Consider the following 17,618-nt stretch of genomic DNA (forward strand, 5'->3'; position numbering starts at 1 on the left):
AATAATCTAGATTTATAAAAAAGGCACCTCCCTGTGACAACATACAAAGAGGCAGCCTTCATTAGAAACAGCCTATAACTAATCCAACTGTCCCAGCAAGGAAGATGATATGCCCAGTCTCTGCAGATGGTCCCAGCTTAGTCCAGGCTCTTGTGACTATGGATGCCATGGATATTGACACATGGCTAGGCACTGTGGGGACCCCTAAATGAACCAGCCAGAGGAATACTCTTGAGAGGCCTCATGTTTGTTGCCATAGACTCTTGCTGAGGGGAGATAAGAATTCACAAAAAATTAGGAAGGATACATAAATATCAAGGACATAAAGGAAAACCAAGTTTAGAGTGGAGAGAGATTAATTCCAAAGGAGGGGATGGCATTTGATCGTGGCTCCCATCCCGGCTGCACATTACTCACTTGGAGAGCTTTTTAAAAAATACGGGTTTCTGGGTTCTACCACTAGGGCGTCTGGGTCAGGGTGGAGATTCTGTATTTTAAGAGCTTTTCAGGAAATTTGAAACCCCTGGACTCTGTGATCTGTGCTTAGCACTCTGCCTGATACATAGATGTGCTCAGTAAATATGTTAAAAATGAATGCATCACTAAGGTCCATCTGAACTCTGTGATTCCAGGTGTCATCCCAGCTTGGGGAGGCAGGAAGCAGGTATTCCTGGAAGAATCCTTGAGTCCAAGTAATAGGAATCAGCAACTGGAATAGTTTGGCTCCTTTAGCAATTTGTCTGATTGTCGGGGACATGGGTGGGGGGTGGGGCAGCTGGGTTTCAGCTTTCCCACCTTCCTCCGAATCAGGTTTTAGGCCGAACTCAGTTTTTATTTGAGAAAGATGAGCTAGCTGGCTTTTGCAAAGTAGTGAGACGGAATTTGCCTTTTTCTTTTGCTGAGAAAACAAAAGAAGTGTGAGAACCCAAAAGTCTCCAGTTCAGAAGACAGAGGCACAGAGAGGTGGGGGAGGGGCCCAGGGTCAGGATTTGAGACACCAGGCTTCTGATCAACCAGCCTTGTCACCATGCATGTTGGTGCAGGGCCTGAACCCTCTGGGTGTATCACCCAGTGATGACAAGCATAGCCGGAGACCCTAGGGGAATCCCAAGATTCGAACATGGGCCTAGATGTGGAGAATCTTAGCAATCTGAGCCCACTTGTGAGCAAAGGGGTCTACCTCCCTTCTTTTGACATTGCACAGTGCAATGTCCCTGCTCTGAGGCTCTGAGTCAAGGTCCCTTGACAGTGTCTTCTCAGATATAATTCTCTCTGCTTCAGGCTCTCAGGGAAAGAATGTCTTTCTCCCCTAGTGTTGCAATGAACCATTTAGAGTTCTCTGTTGTAATATTGTTTTTTTTTTAATAATGGTATTTTTTGAATTATAAAAGCTGTACATGTTCATATAAGAAGTTTAGAAAATAAAGGAGCTTCACAGGTCAGTTCTGGCTGTAGAGGAGGCCTCCACGACCAGTGATGCACACAAAAAGGAGCCATGAAAGGACCCCGGTGGCATCCTCAGATGCCCTGCCTTTTTATCTTCTGGCCCCTCCAGAGGTTTTCTCCAGCCTCAGGCAGTGCCCAGGTCTTAGACAGCATAGGAATCACTGCCTATGCTATGGACCTCTGTGCATAAAATCTTTTTTATACTGAGGACTCTAAATTTGGATAGAGAGCTCATGACTATTAGAGATTCCTGTTACATTGGCTCAGAGGTCAGTGAGGGACCGCAGAACAGGGCTACGAAGCTTCTGGTCTTAAAGGACAAAGTCTTTTTTGCCACCATGCATGCTGGAGATCACACCCTCTTTTTCCTGCCTCCTGGGGATGCTGCGATAGAATGGAATGTTGTTGAGGAAGCTGCTGGAGACAAAGAAGCAGCAAGTTTCTAAACTTGTGTGACACACTGGTAGAGGTGTGCATGGATGTAGAGGTCAGCAGCCCTCGGGGCAGACAAGCTTGGGGCAGCTGGAACCCTGTGCTGGTAGCATCTGTCTGGGAGCTACCTCCCCTTTTTACCCCAGGTTGTCATACAAAGATAATTTTTTATAGTGTGGCATGGTGTGACAAAGGCTGGGAAGCACTGTTCTATACGACAGTTCTCAGTGTTGGTTCCATGAGAGGATGAAGGATCCACTCAAGACACTCCCAGGGGTCACCTGAATGAGTCTTACAGACAAATGGGACTTTGGAGGTTGCATCTTGTCCACCACCTGAGTCCATGCACATTTCTCACGTGGCTTATTAGGTGGACTTTTTTTTTTTTTAAGTATAGAAAGTCAGTGTGCATATATGTTTATTATTATAATTATGGTTGTTAGCTGAATGAGAACAAATAACAGCTAAAATTTTTCAAATGACAGAAAAACACATTTGGGTAAGTTATGACACAATTTTTTGAGTATGTAGACAATAGAAATGTATTTTTTTTTTTTGCACCAATTGCAAATGCAAAGTTAACGATAAAATCAGGGAGCTGAAAGGTCAAAAGGGGCCTTAAACATATTCACTATCTTTTAAATTTTAGACAAAGGAGCTGAGAATATAGAAAACACAAACAAACAAACCCAACATTTACACCATAACAGTCTTTTTTTTTTTATGACTTCCAATTTTAACTCTTTTCTAAAAGCATGAGTCCATGCACATTTCTCATGTGGCTTATTAGGTGGACTTGGCCCTTCCAGTGGTAGAGAGCTCACTGCTCATAAGGACTCCCATTCCATTTTTTGACAGCTCTAAACTCTAGAAAATCCTTCTTTATATTGAGCTAGAAACCACCTCTCTATGAATTCCACACTTTGACCTCATTCTGTCCTTCAGATCAGGTAGAACAAGCTTATACTGAGTCATAAGCAATGACCCTTCTTTCTTTTTTTTTTTAAGATTTTATTTGACAGAGAGAGACACAGTGAGAGAAGGAACACAAGCAAGGGGAGTGCGAGAGGGAGAAGCAGGCTTCCTGCGGAGCAGGGAGCCCTAAGCAGGGCTCGATCCCAGGACTCTGGGATCATGACCTGAGCCGAAGGCAGACACTTAACAAATGAGCCACCCAGGCGCCCCAGCAACAGTCCTTCTGATATTACCCCTCCCCTCGGGAGTTTTGTTTGTTTTATTAATATACTTATTTAAGAACCAGTTTTAGACTTGCAGAAAAATTGAGCAGATAGGACAGAGTTCCCATATACCACTACATATGCCACACCCAGTTTCCCCTATTATTAAAGTCTTATTTTTGTTGTGGTACTTTGTTGCAATAATGAACTGATACTGATCCGTCTTTTTAGATTTTTAAAATTTATTACTTATTTTAGAGAGAGAGAGAGCATGCATGCATGCAAGTGTGGTGAGGGACAAAGGGCAGAGGGAGAGAGAGAGAATCTCAAGCAGACTTCCTGCTGAACACCAGAGCCCAACATGGGGCTCGATCTCACAACCCTGAGATCATGACCTGAGCCAACATCACAAGTCAGATGCTTAACCAACTGAGCTACCCAGGCACACCATTCTTATTTTTTTTAAATATTTTTTAAAATTTAGATAGTGATACATTTTTAACTAAACTCCACACTTTAGGCAGATTTCTTCATTACCTAATGTCCTTTGTCTGCTCCAGATTCCTATCTCAGATGTCACATTACATTTGGTTGTCATGTCCCCTTAAGCTCCCCTTGGCTGTGACAGTTTCTCAGACTTTCATTGTTTTCGATGACCTTTACACCTTTGAGGAATCCTGGTCACATATACTGTAAGATGCCTTTCTATCGGAATTTGTCTGTTTTTCTCATGATGCCATTGGGGTTGTAGGCTTTGGGAGGAAGCCTGCTTGAGGGAAGGTACCATTTTCATCAAGCATATCAACGACACATACTATCCACATGGTTTATGGTTGCTGATTTTGACTAGATTACCTGGGTAAGGTAGTGTTTGTCTGGTTTCTCTGGTAAAGTTGCTTTTCTTCCCTCCTTTCCATGCTATACTTTTTGGAAACCAGTCACTACGCACAGCTTAAAGAGTGGGGAGTTGTGCTCCCCTCCTCTAGAGTGGAATGTCTGTATAATATATCAGGAACTCTTCTGCATGGGAGACTTGTTTCTTTTTGCGTATTTATTTCTTTATTGAATCATTTATTTGCATCAGTATGGATGCATAGATATTTATTTTAAACTTTGAGTCCTAATCCAACACTACTTCATTTTTTTGCTAAAATTGTTCCAGATTTGGGCATTGGGAACTCTTTCAGTTGGTTCCTGTGCCCTTTGGACACACTCTCATCAATGTGGGTTGTTTTGTTTTGTTTAGCCCTTCCTTACTTTATGTCACTAGGAAATACTCCAGGTTCATCTTGTGCATTTCCTGACCCAGTCCTAGAATTAATCACTTCTCCAAGGAGCCTTGCTTCCTTTTACTGGAGAATGGTATTAGAAACCAAGTTGTGAGTTTTAGGTGTGCTTGTTTCTATGGGGGTGTTATTTCTTTTAGGACCTCTAAAGCTAACAAAGCAAAGAAGTGTGTGTGTGTGTGTGTGTGTGTGTGTGTGCACACGAGTGCATGCATTAACCCTTGCATATACACATATCTATAAATTTGTCTATATGTGACCATTTGTAACTACATTGAGTTAAACATGAGTTCCTACTGATGTCTCCAACTCTAATCCATTATCACATGGTGGTAATGTTGATGATGACCTTGATTATCTACAAATCTCCAATCCATCATGGGAAACCTGGTTCCTGTCATCTACAATCTATTTATTTAGTCATTTGATTCCAGTATATATGTATGGCAGTATCAGAATTGTTAACCTCTCAGACATTTAGTTTTGTTTTATCTTCTCTCATGTTAAATATCCTCAGTGCTTTTTATTTTTTTTAATTTTTTTTTAAAGATTTTATTTATTTATTTATTTGAGAGAGAGAGAATGAGAGATAGAGAGCACGAGAGGGGGGAGGGTCAGAGGGAGAAGCAGACTCCCTGCTGAGCAGGGAGCCTGATGTGGGACTCGATCCCGGGACTCCAGGATCATGACCTGAGCCGAAGGCAGTCGCTTAACCAACTGAGCCACCCAGGCGCCCCTCCTCTGTGCTTTTTAGATTGCACATATTCTTGCTCATTCTCCATCAGTTCTGAATCCATGTTTTCCTTTCTCATGAGAAATACCAAAAAACCACTCTCCATTTTACAAAAGAGGAGAATTACTTCTAGCAAACATTTACCCTTGCCATATACAAAGCACTGCTTTAAGAGTTTTATGCACATGAATTCATTTAGTCCTTATAACAATCCTTTGAGATTGGTACTGTCATTTTCTCTATATTACATGAGGAAAGGTTGATAACTTGCCCAAGTTCAAACAACTAATGAGTAGTGGACCTGGGATTCAAAACTAAGATCTGATATCAGAGTTCATATCTGTGATCATTATTTTATGCCACATTGTTGCTTGAAGGGTCTTTCTGAAGTAATGCTCTGCATATGTAACACCCAGACTTTCAAACTGTCAGTGGTTCACTATTGCCCATTAGATAAAGACCAAATATTTTAGGTTAGCATTCAGTGCCTTCCACAATCCAGCATACCCTCTGCTCCAGCTTAGAGAGCATGAGCAGTGAAGATCCTCAGAACATTCCCAGATACTGTTTCACCTAATGAACACATTCTCTACCCTTCCTCCCAGAAAAAGCCAAGGCCAAGCCAGGCCCTTTCCACAAAGCCTCCTCACATCCCCCTGGCAGACTGCATTAACAGCGATCTCTTCCTTCTTTGTTGACACTCATTGTTCAAGTCCTTTGCTTGGTATTTAGTTGTGTTTTGTTAATATACTTTTTATTGGTCTGTTCAGTCTCCCCAGTTTGTTCTCAATGCCAGCTTGTCACTGTTGATGACTGTTATAAGTTTTAATCCTCACAGACTTATTTGATGAGAAGTTGGGACTGCAGTATTTGCTCAGATATCATCATTGTCCATTCAATAGACAATAGACAATCAAATCCTGCATTAGTATATGTTAGCCAATCAAATTAGTTTTGTCTAAGTCCATGAGCCATGCTCTATGTAGCTCCTACTCCCTTAGATATTGTGCCTATTCTGAGAAGTCAAGGTGGCCTATTGTACATAGTCCCCATCATTTTAGCTCTGTAGAGGGCTTAGCTGTGCTAGGTGATACTAAGTTGAAGTATTGTCCCCAGTTCTTATTTCGGTGTGGCCGGTATACCAAGTTTTACAGGGGTGGGTCTGGCACCAGCTGTGTCTCAGAAAATCTCGTTCAGTTCCCTAAGAGGGGGCTGGAATAAGGAGAACCCACGAATTCTGCTTCAAAGAGAAGAACCTAGATTCGAACTGTAGCCTGTTTTTGCTAAACTTTAGTAATTTCAGTGCCACCTTCATGGTTTTTACCAGGTCTACTTAATGCTCACATTTTTTTAACTTAAATTTTGGTCTCATTTTACATAGTAAAATTATAGGTTTAATATGCTATGGTTTTTCAAATTAAAATAAATGTATATTAAAATAAATGTATAAACATTAGATATCCGTTATCTTGTATCACACACAATTACGTCACATACTTTGACGGTGTGCTTGCCACCCTTTGGGGGACACAGCTCTGCTGTTTTGGTCTTTTCCTCCTGACCCCTTTCTAGATGTGAAGTCTCTCCTGATCAGGTCACTGGTGTTCAGGCTGGGCTCCCATACTCTAGTGGGTTCCAATAGGGCACCTTCAGAGCCACTCTGAGGGTAGGAAGAGTCCCTGGGCAAGACTATGGGCATTTTCTTTTCTTTGGAAAGAGCAGCTCAGCTTTTATTTCTTCCCCTGTCCAGAGTGCCTGGTTTTTATTTGAAGAAAGGGTTCTATGGATTTTTTTAAAGTATGAAAACCATAGGACAAGTCAATCCAGGATAAGCACTGCCAGAAAGACCACTTGTTTTGATATGCGTTCATTCATACATTCATTCAGTACTTCTCTAGGCCTCTCTTAGCTCTTCCTAGCTTTGGGATCAAGAGAGCTGGCTTCAACTGTATTTTGATTGTTGTAATGAAGCAAAATATGTCTCAATAGCTTGAGATGATAGCATGCTAAACACTATTCCAATACTGTTCTACTTGATCTAGGTTGAGAGTAAGCCTTTGGTTCAAGCCCAGAAGCCACCTTCCAAGATCAAGAACCTCAGAATGACTCGATTCTTGCCTAAGGTGGGAAGTGATGCTTAGTGTCTTTTCTCTAGGAAAGGTTGAGGTTAGGTGGGTGGCCAGAATAGCTTTTCAGAGGCATTTTTCATCAACTCAGCATAACATGATGCATATACTCTATCCACAGCACCATGCCTCATCTCCACACAATTTTAAATGTTGCTATTCAATGACAGACTACCTCTCTTGTAATCAATCAATTCATGGAGACAGGCATCCAAGTGAGGTCAAATCAATAATGTAGAAGAAATGCAAGCTTATGTTGCACCAAGGGAGGTGTACACTATATAGCAGGAAGTGCTTTCCCATATTAGGGTGGTAAGATATTGGAATGATGATAATAATGGCTAACACTTATGGAATACTCTACATGAATTGCCTCATTTACCTCACAAAAGCCTTATGAGGTAGATCCCATTTTTGTCCCCATGGTAGTGATGAGATAATTGAAGCTTAGAGAAAGAGTTTGTGACCTATTCAGGATCTACAGTTATATGCGGTGGAGCAGGGAGTCAAACCCAGAGCTCATCTGCTTGACCACTCTGCTTTTCTCTACAAGAGCTTTGAAAATAGATTTAGGCCTGGATTTGGTTCAGACTCATTCTTGCTGTGACAGGGGAGCTGGGAGAAATGACTCCCTGGAGACATAGATTTCTTGCCTGAGGCTTCTGCACCTTATCCACTTTCTCCTTATATAGAATCCAAACACCAGCATTACTTCACTCCCTTTTGTGGATACCAAGGGGAAGAAGAACATGGTTAACTTCCCATGCATCAGCAACAAAATCTTGCTAAAGCCACCCCTGCTGTATCAGGTGAGTACAGGGCAGTGGACATGGCCCTGAGCAGGGAGGTCAAAGACTTTGGTCTGGAACCAAGTTTAGAAAGGCCGAGATGGTGGGAAAAGCGCAATGTCACCTGAAGAGTTGGGTTCTTGTCCTGTTCTCACTCTTTACAATGAATGTAAACCTTAGCAAATAAATCACTGACTTTCTTTTATCCACAAAATGGGCTCTCCGTAGGGTTGTCATGAGGATTTATTGAGGGAAAGAAGAGTGAAGTGTCTGGTATATAAATAGTAGAAGCATATGAAATGATTGTTTTCTTCCAGTGTCCCCTACTCTTTTTTGTGTAAGGACCAAAAGAGAGAACGTAAGAAAGAGCCAAGTTAAAGAGGTATGATAGACACATAAGTTCAAGGGTTTGTGCCCTTGAGCAAATCACTTTATCTAGTTAGGAAATGACCTTCTCAAGAGCAGTAATAAAAAAACTGTTCCCATTTCTTCACTGTGGTTGTCAACTGCTTAAGGCACTGTGCACAGGCCTCACAGAGAATAATGTGAGTCAGACAGATACTTCCTTTGAGAGAAAGACTGAGAAAACCTAAGGTCTGATAATTATCATTTTCTCCCTGGAAACGTAGAAGAAGAATCTGTCTGGAGGTGGGTGTTCTTGGTCTGATCAATGGTTCGTGACACCCAAAAGTCTAAGCAGTCCTTTATTTCAAGTCTCTTTGTCTGGACAGGAGAATCAAAGTCACAATCAGACGTCAGCCTCTGAGCTCCGGACTTCAGAGATGCCTTTTCATTCAAGCATTAAAACCGAAGATCTCAAGCCAGAGGAGAAACCACCAAGAAAGCACAAGGTGCCTCTGACGGCAGCAGGTATGCCGTTTGGGAAGTAGCAGCGTTTAGTGGGGCTGGTTCTAGATGGTCAAGGTGTCATGAGCTGAGCTGAACCAAAGAGGGCTAAGCTGCCAGGTGTTAGAGAAGTCAACTAAGGCAACAAGCCAAAGTGAAAGTAGCAGTAAGCATCTCATCACTTACTGTGATAGTATAAGGAAGAGAATAAATAGGGGGAAACACCGACTCCCCAGTGTTCCATTTTCCCTGTGGACTGGCACCACTCCAGGTCAGATGTGTATGATGAGCTCAAGCAGAGCTCACTGCCTAGGGAGCTGAACAAGCTTCCTGTCATTTTATGCAGGAGGGGGAGGGAGAAGGAGAGGGGAAGAGCTACGAGAGGAAATGTACTGAGTACTGAGTCAGAGTAGGGCAAGTGCCTTGATATCTCACTTCTTCCTCTTGATAAGGAGGTCTTGTCAGAAATACCCGAGGAAAGCATCTGAATAGGGGCTTCTGGGTTAGAAATGTAGATGTGTGTAAGCGCATGGCTGCCCAGGGGAACCTGAGCCCTTGACAGCAACTTTTCAGAGAGTTCATGTACTGGCTCTGCACCAATGCTGGTGTGGGGATGGCGGTTTCCCCATGAACCCTGCCAGGAAGCCTTTGTAATTACCTATGATTGGGCCTGAAAGATCACATAGGTTTTTGGCCAGGAGCCCAACTCCTCACAAGGTTCAGAGATTCATCCCCTATTAGAATTCAAAGGAAGAGAACCAACACCCACTGTGCCAACATTATCTGACACTTAGAGCTCTTTACCCACAGCTTTGAAATTGTTGTCCTTCCTCTTCTTAAACAATCTTAGGAACCACCCACGAGGCGATCACTTCAGTCTTGAGTTAGTTCTGCCTTTACAGAGCTCATATCTCTCTCCTTGCTCTCTTAGGTCTTGGTTCTATCTTCTGGGCTAAGAATATGCATGACTGCCCTTCCCACAGGTCTTGTCTCTCATGTCTTTTTTCCTTCTGGCAGTTCCTTCTCCAACTCTTCAGCAGTTTGTCAAATAACGTGGTGCCTTCCCCTCCCACCCCCAATCCCCAGGACTCTCTCTCAGCACTCTCCAGTTTATCTCCTTAAAGTTGGAACCCCACCCCACCTGCTGCCAGACCAAACACCAAATACCTGATGGGGTCTGGCCAGAGAAGGATAGAGAAGAGCAAACACATGTTCCTTCCTTGCAGTCTGAGCTGCAGATTTGAGTGGGAATACTTCTTGGGCCTTTAAAGTTGCACTTAAGTTACTTGCCTGGCCCTTGAAGACATTATAGTTTGCAAACCCTCTTGGGATAAACTGTTTGTGTAGCCCCAAATATGGAAACTGCTGCTGTAACTACATACCACTTGACACTAGCTTTCCTCCTCAAATTTTTACCAATGCTACTGCAACCCATAGCTTTTAGTAAATGTCTAAATTCTTCCTTTCCCTTCCTTGTATTTCCCTCCTGATTTATGGAAATAGTACAACACCTTAACATTTATCCTTTACATTTCTACCCTGTGAGATTCAAGACACATGGTCCTTAGTAAGGCACCTAGTTGAGGAAAGGAGTGACTGTCTCATGAGCTAGAAGGGGTGTCATCATCAGGACCCTGGGTAAATCCCCATGTTGCCTCAACTGACAACTATAATGTCTTTCACACAGAGGCCCTAAAGTTTTTTAAGAACCAGCTGTCTTCATATGAGCAAAGTGAAATCCTGGGCTACACGAAGCTGTGGTTCCTGGGGCTTGAAGCAGAGAAGCTCCATGTGACTCCTGAGAAGTTAAGCAAAACAAGTTTTGATGATGAACATGGCTCCTATATGAAGGTGATGGGGGAGTAGGTCATGGTAACTCCAGGGGCCTGGGGCTTAAGGACAAGAAGTAGTCTGGAAAGGAAAAAAAAAAAAAAGTGTGTGTGTGTGTGTGTGTGTGTGTGTGTGTGTGTGTGTTTTAATAGCATTTGGTGCCAATACATCTCAGACTAGGCATCCTGAAGGATTCTAGTAGGTGATAAACCAAAGAAATGCCATGTTTAAAAATGGGAAAACATGCACTTAATATACAAACTACTCTGCTAACAGAGTACTGATTTTTCTCCAAGAGTATTTGGAGTAACAGGTTTGTGTCCTGGGCAAATTTCCACAGGCTCTTTTTTCTGCATAGCTCTGCACCCATTGGAAAGGCCATACTCCATGGAATAAGGTGCAGTCTTCCCAATATCCTCTTTTTTGTCTCCTCTATACAAGCCCATACATGGACCTTTTTCTATTCCATTTTAAATGCCATTTCTCTGCAACCAAAAAAAGTTCTTGTCACTGTAGTCTCTGGCACCTAGTCCTTGACTCTTTTCAAGTTCCCAAAGATGGATCCTAGCAAAGATGATCTCTCCTTCTCCTCTTCTGATTGTAATCTGGGGTTCTCCAGGACAGTGCCTCTTACCAGCCTGAAGGCAAAATCCAGGCAGTGAAAAGTGTCTCTTTTGCTTCAGAAAGGAATTTCCACTTTTGAAAATGTCCAGATATGTGATGCTTAGTCTACCAGGTTAGTAGGCTGCTGGGAAATTCCTCCTCTGGACACTTCTTCACAACTTGGTTACATTTAAAGATTGGTCTTTGATGGCTTCAAAGAAGAGACATATTTCTTTTTTTTTTTAAAGATTTTATTTATTTATATGACAGAGTGATAGAGAGCACAAGTAGGCAGAGAGGCAGGCAGAGGGATAGGGAGAAGCAGACTGTCTGTTGAGCAGGGAGCCCGACGTGGGGCTCGATCCCAGGACCCGGAGATCATGACCTGAGCCAAAGGCAACTGCTTAGCTGACTGAGCCACCCAGGTGCCCCAAAGAGACATTATTTCTTAAGAGTATTTAGAGCTGTGTTTCTCAAGCTCTACTATACACATTAAGCCCCTGGAGATCTTGTTAAAAATGTGGATTTTTATCCAGCAGGTGTGGGATGGAGCCCCTGAGATTTTGCCTTTTTCAAAAGTTTCCAGGCAATGCCCATGCTGCTGGTCCTTGGGTCACACTCTGAGAAGGAAGGATTTAGAGTTTCTGGCACAAATCCTCTATCTAGTGCCCTGGTTCTTAACATTTTTAGGCCAAGGATCCCTTTGGGAGTCTGATATATGCTGTAAGTCCTTATTCCAGAAAAGGCACCCTGAACATACATAAAGTTTCAAAGAGGGGTGGGCTGTTAATGGATCCTTGGTTAAGTATCTCCAACACAAACCTTACTTCCAATTCATCCAGACATCCTCAGCTCCTCCACCCTGACCCCTACCTGGGTTAGAGTCTCTGGAAAATTCCCCAGGGATGTCAGCACTACCTTTAAGTTAATTCACTGGAGCTCAGTTCCTCAGTCTCAAATATTAGGGAGCTATGTTACTGGTGGAGGCAGGCAGGGGGATAATGCATGCTCACTGTATACTCAGAATCTCCATCTTCATTGCATTCCAATGCATGCCAAATTCCCAAACAGGCAGCACAACTGCATTCTCATTTCTATTCTGTCAACGATCATTAATTGAATACCTATTTGAGAACCTATCATATGCTTGAGCATGTGCTAGACTCTAGAAATATAAAAGGAACTATAAAAATGAGTACAACCTGGTTCTTGGCCTCAAGTAATGACAGTCAATGTCAAAGTGGACATGTAGATAAATAATTATGATACAACCAAACTGGTGACCTGTGCAAAATACCTTTATGCCAACATGTGCAGAGCTTGTCCATTGCCCTTTCCCTGTACATTGTCATGACAAACCTGTACAAGTAGGGCAATCCACTTCCACAATTAGTAAAGTTGTACCTGTTCATATTCATGATCCTGATTCCTGCTATATGAAAGAACTGCCACCACAGAATCATGAACACTTCATGAGGACTTGTATACAAACATATGTCTTTCATCTCTCCCAAATTCCTGCATGCAAAACTGGGAATCAGAGATTCTCGGAACTGGAAGGCATTAGAGGTTCTTATCCAGGATCTTCAGTTACAGATGAGGGCACTGAGCTCAGAGTTAGTAAGGGACTTGTCTGAAGAAGTGCAGATAAAGTCTTTTTAATTAAAAATTTCCCATTGCTTTGAATAAATACCTGTTCTCTAGTTTCCAGCCTGTGGAGGGACATGGGTGATTCTGACTCTTGAAAAATGCTTCTCTTCTTAGTTGAGAAAGGTTTGAGCTCTGTACTGCTTACTGTCAAGTTAGAATTAAATCTGGATAAGTCAAGAGGAGAACTAGATCTGACCAGGAAGAGGCAGAACAGATGCACCAGGGGTCTAAAATAGAACTTCCCCCAAACTGAGGCTACTGCTCAGCTGCATTCAAGATTTATGAAATATCCAAACCGGAAGGGCCTGAGAGCCACTTTGTTCAGTCCTTTTACTTTGCAGGTTCCCACATAAGCAGAAAACTAGAGGTAACAGCAGGGCTGGGACTAGAACCCAAGTTTTCTTTTTTTTTTAATTTTCAATTTTTAAAGATTTTGCTTACTTATTTGTCAGAGAGAGAGAGGGAGTGGGGGGGTGTGTGTGTGCACAAGCAGGGGGAGCGGCAGGCAGAAGGAGAAGCAGACTCCCCGCTGAGCAGGGAGCCCGATGCGGGACTCGATCCCAGGACCCTGATCATGACCTGAGCCAAAGGCAGACGCTTAACCAGACTGAGCCACCCAGGTGTCCCTAGAACCCAAGTTTTCTAAAGACCATCCAATGTTCTTTGCACTGCCTGACGTGGATAGAGCCTGTGGGACCTTCCTGGCACCACCTTGGTAGCCTGGGATCTGAGCAACAAGCTAAGCAACGAGAGGAGTATAGGAATTACACAAATACCTGGTGCAGTTCAGAAAGTTCCCCCAGGCATAAACCATGGGCTGACACAGGGGCCCCACTATCAGGGAAGCCCCAGAGCCTATGGCTCTGTTTCTTACCCTGGTCTGGCTTCTGCAGGTCCTGCATGACCACATTGCCTACCGCTATGAGGTTTTGGAGATGATCGGGAAAGGGTCCTTTGGACAGGTGGCCAAGTGCTTGGATCACAAAAACAATGAGTTGGTGGCCTTGAAAATCATCAGGAATAAGAAGAGGTATGGTTTGCTAGATGGCCTAGGCCATGGGAGAGGTGGTCTGCGTGATTCTGGCCCCTTCATAATGCCAACCCTTCCTAACTCTGCGTTTTCCTCTGATCTTCCTCATCTTTTTCCTCTTTCTCTCTCTAATTTCACAATGGGGCAAAGTAGAAGCAAGAATATGAAGCTTTTAGTGATTTCTGCCCCCTCTCCCTGGACGGTCTTGTTGGGGTGATGGGGAGGGGCTGGAGAAAGGGGCTAACTGCTGTAGCATGACATGACACTGTGAATTCTGTCCCCATTTCCTATCCTCCCTGCCACTCCCCCACCACTTCAGATTTCACCACCAGGCCCTGGTGGAGCTGAAGATCCTGGAAGCTCTCAGAAGGAAGGACAAAGACAACACCCACAATGTGGTACACATGAAGGACTTTTTCTATTTTCGCAATCATCTCTGCATCACCTTTGAACTCCTGGGGTCAGCTGCTTTTTCTTTTAATTCATTTTCTTTTGAAAAATTGCTTAAGGTGACAGAAGAGAAACTTTGAGGTCAGAACACTAGATTTTTCTAGATGTGAGCTTTTAATGACTAGAGTAGACACGATGGCCAAGGAGTCAAAGGAGCTGGGCCCAAAGCTGCCCATCTCACCCCGTCCCTCAGTCATGCCTGTCACCTGCCAGCATACTCAGGATGTGCTGCCTAAGTTCTGGGTGCCAAACTGGGTGACATAACCAATGCAAGGCCCCTGCGCTCAAGATTGAAACTGAAATATATTGAAAAGGACTGTCCTTTGCCACCATGTCCCCACTCACTGGCTTTATGATCCTGTGGTGCTGAGGTTGGAAGCCAAGGAAGCAGGCAGCTAGCTGTTCCCAGCAGGGAAAGGACTTTGATTTTGAGCAAATAAGGACAGGAGCAGGTATTTTTGGTCAGGAAGCAGAACCTGACTGAAATAGATCGGCATCACCTAGCTGAATATTGGAGCTGGAAGGGTGTAATAATTGGAAGGACATGCTAATTTGAGTACTTTTCTCTCTGAGAAGACCATCTTCCATAATTTGAACAAAACCAGAAACCGAGAAAGCATTTAGCAAAGGGGAATAATTAGGGTAGATGCTCAGAGGCTCAGTATTATGGGATTCACTGAGCTGGTAGCTTGGTGCTCCCATGACACCGTTGCTATTAGTGAAATTCTAGGAACCAGCTAAACTGGAGTCAGAAGGAAGGTTGATACTCTTCTCAGCATCTCTGATGACTACAAAATGTGGTCCACTTTCCAGTATACAGAGGCGAATTATCTTCCTTCTGTCAAAATGAACAAGCCAGGCTGCCTTTCTAGACCATTACTCACAGTATTTCCACAGTTAAATGTCATTGTACTTAAAAGAGCTCTGAAAAGAGAGGGGGGGCAGGTGTGCAGAGGGTGAATCCAAAGACCAGAGAGGTTAGGAGTTGCCCAGGGTCACACAGCCAGTCAGAATGAGGCTAGAGCTTCACATCTCCCTTGTACTCCTCAAGAACGAATGGCTTCCTAAATACTTCCAGAGTTAGAGAAGGCTTGGAAATGGAAGATTGGGAGAAACCAGGAAGAAGTTGTTTCTGGGTTGTGCCCCTTCTTTCCCTCCTCTCCCGACCTTATGGTTTGCAGAGCCACAAACTGGCAGCTCACAGATATATTTTTCTTGTTAAAATGCTTTGCATTTGTTTCCAACATTTGTAAGTCAGCAGATTTCACATAATATAGCAGGCTATTATACAATAGTGCAGGCTTCTGCCTGTTTAGAAAATTTGGTATAATCTAGCAAGAGTAAATCCTCATTTCTGCAAGGCTACAGTTGGATGGGACCAAGCATCCAGGCTCACTTTAGATAGGGTAGGGCTTCTCCATTTTGCCTCAGCCCCCATCTATCCACTGTCTTGTTGCTTTACCTATCAGGAACATTTATATGTCTTTAGACAGCCTTATTAGTTTGGGGCAGGGGTGGCCACTTGGTTGGGTGGTGGACTTCCTGGATCTCTTCCAAGGGCCTGAGAAACTATGAATATTTCAGAAGTTTGGCCCAACGTTTTAACACCCACATGAGTAACAAAGCGGTTAATGACCTTGCCACATAAGAAACAAGGGGACATCTGAAAGCCCAGCACAGTGGAGCTTCATGCCAGATCCACCATGAATCAAGGGGAAGGTTGAGTTTATAGGACTTGAAAGCCCTGCCTCCTGGTCTGAGGTTTGCCTACTACCAGAGGGAAACCAGGTGATATGGGATCGTTTAGACGTTCAAACTCAGCATTATACCTTCTGCACTGATACACACATATCACTTTCTCTCTCTTTTTTCCAGAATCAACTTATATGAGTTGATGAAGAATAATAGCTTTCAAGGCTTCAGTCTGTCAATAGTTCGGCGCTTCACCCTCTCTGTTTTAAAGTGTTTGCAAATGCTTTACGTAGAGAAAATCATTCACTGTGATCTCAAGCCTGTGAGTACAAGCTCTGTCTTGCCAGGGGAGCTGGTTCCCACCCTCAGAAATTGTTTGCCCCATTCTGTTTCCCAGTGGTAACTGGGAAGCCATCATAGCCAAGGCTCCAGGATGGAAGCCAAGCAGTTATGTTTATATGTTGTGTAAACCACGAGAGATGCGGTGAAGACTAAGGGACAGATATCGGGTCAATGCAGAGAGATGTAGTTTATCATCAAGACAGACAGGAGCAGGAAGGTCTGAGGGCTTTCCTACAGAAGGCTTAGGGGTATGAGGGACATATGTTTTTTTTTTTTATTTTTTTATTGTTATCTTAATCACCATATATTACATCATTAGTTTTTGATGTAGTGTTCCATGATTCATTGTTTGTGCATAACACCCAGTGCTCCACGCAGAACGTGCCCTCTTTAATACCCATCACCAGGCTAACCCATCCCCCTACCCTCCTCCCCTCTAGAATCCTCAGTTTGTTTTTCAGAGTCCATCGTCTTTCATGGTTCGTCTCCCCCTCTGACTTACTCCCCTTCATTCTTCCCCTCCTGTTATCTTCTTCTTTTTCTTTTTTCTTAACATGTGTTGCATTATTTGTTTCAAAAGTACAGATCTGTGATTCAACAGTCTTGGCACAATTCACAGTGCTCACCATAGCACATACCCTACCCAATGTCTATCACCCAGCCACCCCATCCCTCCCACCCCCCACCACTCCAGCAACCCTCAGTTTGTTTCCTGAGATTAAGAATTCCTCCTATCAGTGAGGTCATATGATACATGTCTTTCTCTGATTGACTTATTTCACTGAGCATAACACCCTCCAGTTCCATCCACGTCGTTGCAAATGGCAAGATCTCATTCCTTTTGATGGCTGCATAATATTCAATTGTGTATATATACCACATCTTCTTAATCCATTCATCTGTCGATGGACATCTTGGCTCTTTCCACAGTTTGGCTATTGTGGACACTGCTGCTATAAACATTGGGGTGCATGTACCCCTTCAGGTCCCTACATTTGTATCTTTGTGGTAAATACCCAGTAGTGCAATTGCTGGATCATATGGTAGCTCTATTTTCAGCTGTTTGAGGAACCTCCATACTGTTTTCCAGAGGGGTTGCACCAGCTTGCATTCCCACCAACAGTGTAGGAGGGTTCCCTTTTCTCCGCATCCCCGCCAACATCTGTCGTTTCCTGACTTGTTAATT

General features: G+C 43.4%; 1 protein-coding gene across 9 annotated transcripts in view; it reads left to right on the forward strand.

Annotated features, from left to right (window-relative positions):
• Positions 1–17,618, forward strand: part of DYRK4 (dual specificity tyrosine phosphorylation regulated kinase 4) — a 76,356-nt gene that overhangs the window by 26,162 nt on the left and 32,576 nt on the right. For 7 of the 9 annotated variants that reach the window (XM_073886989.1, XM_073886997.1, XM_073886990.1 and 4 more), the window contains 7 exons: positions 7,118–7,198; positions 7,894–8,010; positions 8,721–8,859; positions 10,523–10,686; positions 13,812–13,948; positions 14,268–14,408; positions 16,274–16,412. In XM_073886989.1, coding sequence (XP_073743090.1) covers positions 7,118–7,198; positions 7,894–8,010; positions 8,721–8,859; positions 10,523–10,686; positions 13,812–13,948; positions 14,268–14,408; positions 16,274–16,412 — 918 coding nt within the window. The remainder of the gene's footprint in view (positions 1–7,117; positions 7,199–7,893; positions 8,011–8,720; positions 8,860–10,522; positions 10,687–13,811; positions 13,949–14,267; positions 14,409–16,273; positions 16,413–17,618) is intronic. The other 2 variants (XM_073886995.1, XM_073886996.1) reach the window with 1 other exon arrangement.

The sequence above is a fragment of the Callorhinus ursinus genome, unplaced genomic scaffold, assembly GCF_003265705.2.
Source record: "Callorhinus ursinus isolate GAN/ISIS: 27379988/994484 unplaced genomic scaffold, GSC_fseal_2.0 scaffold74, whole genome shotgun sequence".
Classification (NCBI taxonomy): domain Eukaryota; kingdom Metazoa; phylum Chordata; class Mammalia; order Carnivora; family Otariidae; genus Callorhinus; species Callorhinus ursinus.